At 43.6% G+C, this 2695-nt stretch overlaps 1 protein-coding gene across 1 annotated transcript in view; it reads right to left on the reverse strand.

The window, feature by feature from the left end:
- Nucleotides 1-726, reverse strand: part of LOC106940550 (cadherin-2-like) — a 10935-nt gene extending 10209 nt beyond the window's left edge. Inside the window, exon 1 of the mRNA XM_015023316.1 lies at nt 418-726. Within this exon, the coding sequence (XP_014878802.1) occupies nt 418-579 (162 nt within the window). The 5' untranslated portion in view covers nt 580-726. The remainder of the gene's footprint in view (nt 1-417) is intronic.
- Between the last annotated feature and the right edge of the window lie 1969 nt (nt 727-2695).

Genomic DNA, 2695 nt, shown 5'->3' on the forward strand with positions numbered 1-2695 from the left:
CATTTAGTTATTTTCCCATATTCTGGTGGATTTTACAGAAAAGTTGTTTATGTTTATTTTGTATGTGTACAGGAGTTGGTGTTTGAGAACCCCAGAGTGCAAATTCACTCATTACAGTAGTTATTGCTCAATAATACCATATGTCACCAGGCAGGTTTGGCAAATAATTCTTGATAATCAGGTGGTGTTACAACTTATTAATTTTAATGAAAAATCACAAACTTTAATAACTGCCCTTTGCCTTTTTTAATAGTTATTCATAGCCAAACCAATATTGTTGCATAATAACCTGTTTATGGGGACAAAGTTGAAGTAGACTGGGTTTTATTGGTAACAACTAAATATGACAAACAATTAAGAAATGAAAAAGGAGCCAGGACCTTGCAGAACATCCACTCAAACACAAGCCCAACATACCTCCCGATCCAGGCCTGCAGCAACAGTGATGATGTCACCAGTCCTGTTGTTTATGGTAAACATATTATATGATGGGCTTTGGGGATTCTGAGAAAGTATCTTGTACCGCAACATTCCATTGGCCATTTTTGGGTCATCCTTATCCACTGCTGTCACTGTCATTACAAATGATCCTGCAGGAACATAGAAGTAGGTACACTGTAAAACATTTGAAGGTGGTTTAAATTGAAATTAAAGTCCACCTACTACCTTGACAAGCCAATTTAGGTCAGCAAGAAAATTATATTGGTTTTAACCAATTGGTTTAAATTAAAGTTCAGGAACTTGATTTAACAACAAGAGAAAAGTTGTGTTAACATTGTTTTTAAGTTAATTAATCTTGAATTGTGAGTTTTAACTTATTGCTGTAATTTAAACCAAATAATTATTTCACAAAGTGCAAGAAAAAAACTTTGGTTATGTAGTGTAACCCCAGATTCTATGAGTAAAGGCGCAGCCCTTTAAGGCGATCGCTAGTGGGTTTATCCCTCGCATGCAGCTGAGCACTGACAAAAAACTTAGTCCACGCCCACCTGCTGGGTGGACCCCACCCCGGTCTGTATAAATAACGGTCAGACCAGACAAACGGCTCCCTAACAGCGTTTTTCTTAGCTATTCAGGAACCAATGAGGCCCACATCTTAAAGGGCTGCGCCTATACTCATAGAATCTGGGTTTACAATATGCAACCAACGTTCTATTTCGTATAGGCTTCGCCGGATGTAGTCTATGCCTCACTGGGTCCATCCAGACCACCACCATGAAGCATCTGCTCGCATATAACAAAAAACAGTCTCAGCCTAGAGTGCATAATTACCCACTCCCAGCCTCCCATACAGCAGAAGACCAGAGAGAATAGGCTCTGGTTACAAAGGTTGAGATAAACAGACCTGCTGCTGTGAACAGGAACAACGAACGTTATGAACTGTAACAGTGTAACGATGAACAGAGCAGGTGACTTATTATACAGCACTTTGGACAACCATGTTGTTCTCAAATGCTTTGTAAATAAACGTAACAAAAATAATTATTCTGTCAGAACTCTGAGGACAGAATGGGTCATAGAGAACGTGGAAACATCAAACAGGTAAAACCAAATAAATGAGCCCAGAGATGACCAGGAATCTGCCTTGCAAATGTCCTCCACAGACATTCCTCCACGCAGAGCTGTGGAGGATGAAATCCCTCTGGTGGAGTGAGCTCTCAGATTCTCTGGAGGATCCAGTCCAGAGGAAGTGTAAGCCTGTGAGATGGCCTCACACAACCAGTGAGAAAGATGTTGGGTGGACAAAGGACGCCCCACTGAGTTATATCTGTAATGCACGAACAGACGCCGAGAGTGACAGAGTGCAGACGTGCGTGCCACATAACAAGAGAGCGCGCGCACAGGGCAGAGAAGATTAGATGCCGCTTCTTCCTCAGAGTTATGAGGAGATGGGTTAAAACCCTCCAAAGATATCTCTCTTGATCTGAATGAGCTTGTAATGCTTTTAGGAATAAAAGCAGGATTTGCACAGCTGAGCTGCCGTCGCGTCGGCTCGTATTCTGAGACAAGAGGCAGCACAGAGAGAGCGGATAAATCGCTCACTCTCTTTGCAGATGTAAGGGCCAACAGCAGAGCAGTTTTAAAAGACTAAGAGGAGTTTGATCTAAAGCAGGGGTGTCCAAAGTCGGTCCTCGAGGGCCGGCATCCAGCATGTTTTAGGTCTTTCCCTGGTTTAAAGCACCTGGATCAAATGATGGTTCGTTAGTTGGCCTAAGAGCAACATTGAAAAGCTAAAAAGGTTGTTACTACTACCAGGGAGAGAACTAAAATGTGCAGGATGCCGGCCCTCGAGGACCAACTTTGGACACCCCTGATCTAGAGGCTCGAATGGAGCTTTAACCAGAGCAGACCAGGGTCAATCCAGCAAGTGGGCGTGACACAGGTCTGCTTCTGCGCACACCTCTCAGAAACCGCTTCATCAGCAGGTGGTTGAAGACCGTTCTGTCACCAAAACCCTCATGGCAGGAGGAAATAGCTGCAGCATACGTTTTAATGGTGTTGAAAGCTAAATTTCTATCCATCAGCTGCTGGAGAAATGACAGCACGCAGCCTAAATGACATGCAATGGGCGCAATTGGCTCCATGCCCTCTCTCGTGCACCAGTGTTGAAAGGCTGACCATTCCGAAGCATATAATGCTGTGGTAGAAGCAGGTTGTGCGCCCTGAATTGTACGCACCACATCCTGAGGGAGAC

Source organism: Poecilia latipinna, unplaced genomic scaffold, assembly GCF_001443285.1.
Source record: "Poecilia latipinna isolate Pla-1442-1.1 unplaced genomic scaffold, P_latipinna-1.0 Scaffold3276, whole genome shotgun sequence".
Taxonomy (NCBI): Eukaryota; Metazoa; Chordata; class Actinopteri; order Cyprinodontiformes; family Poeciliidae; genus Poecilia; species Poecilia latipinna.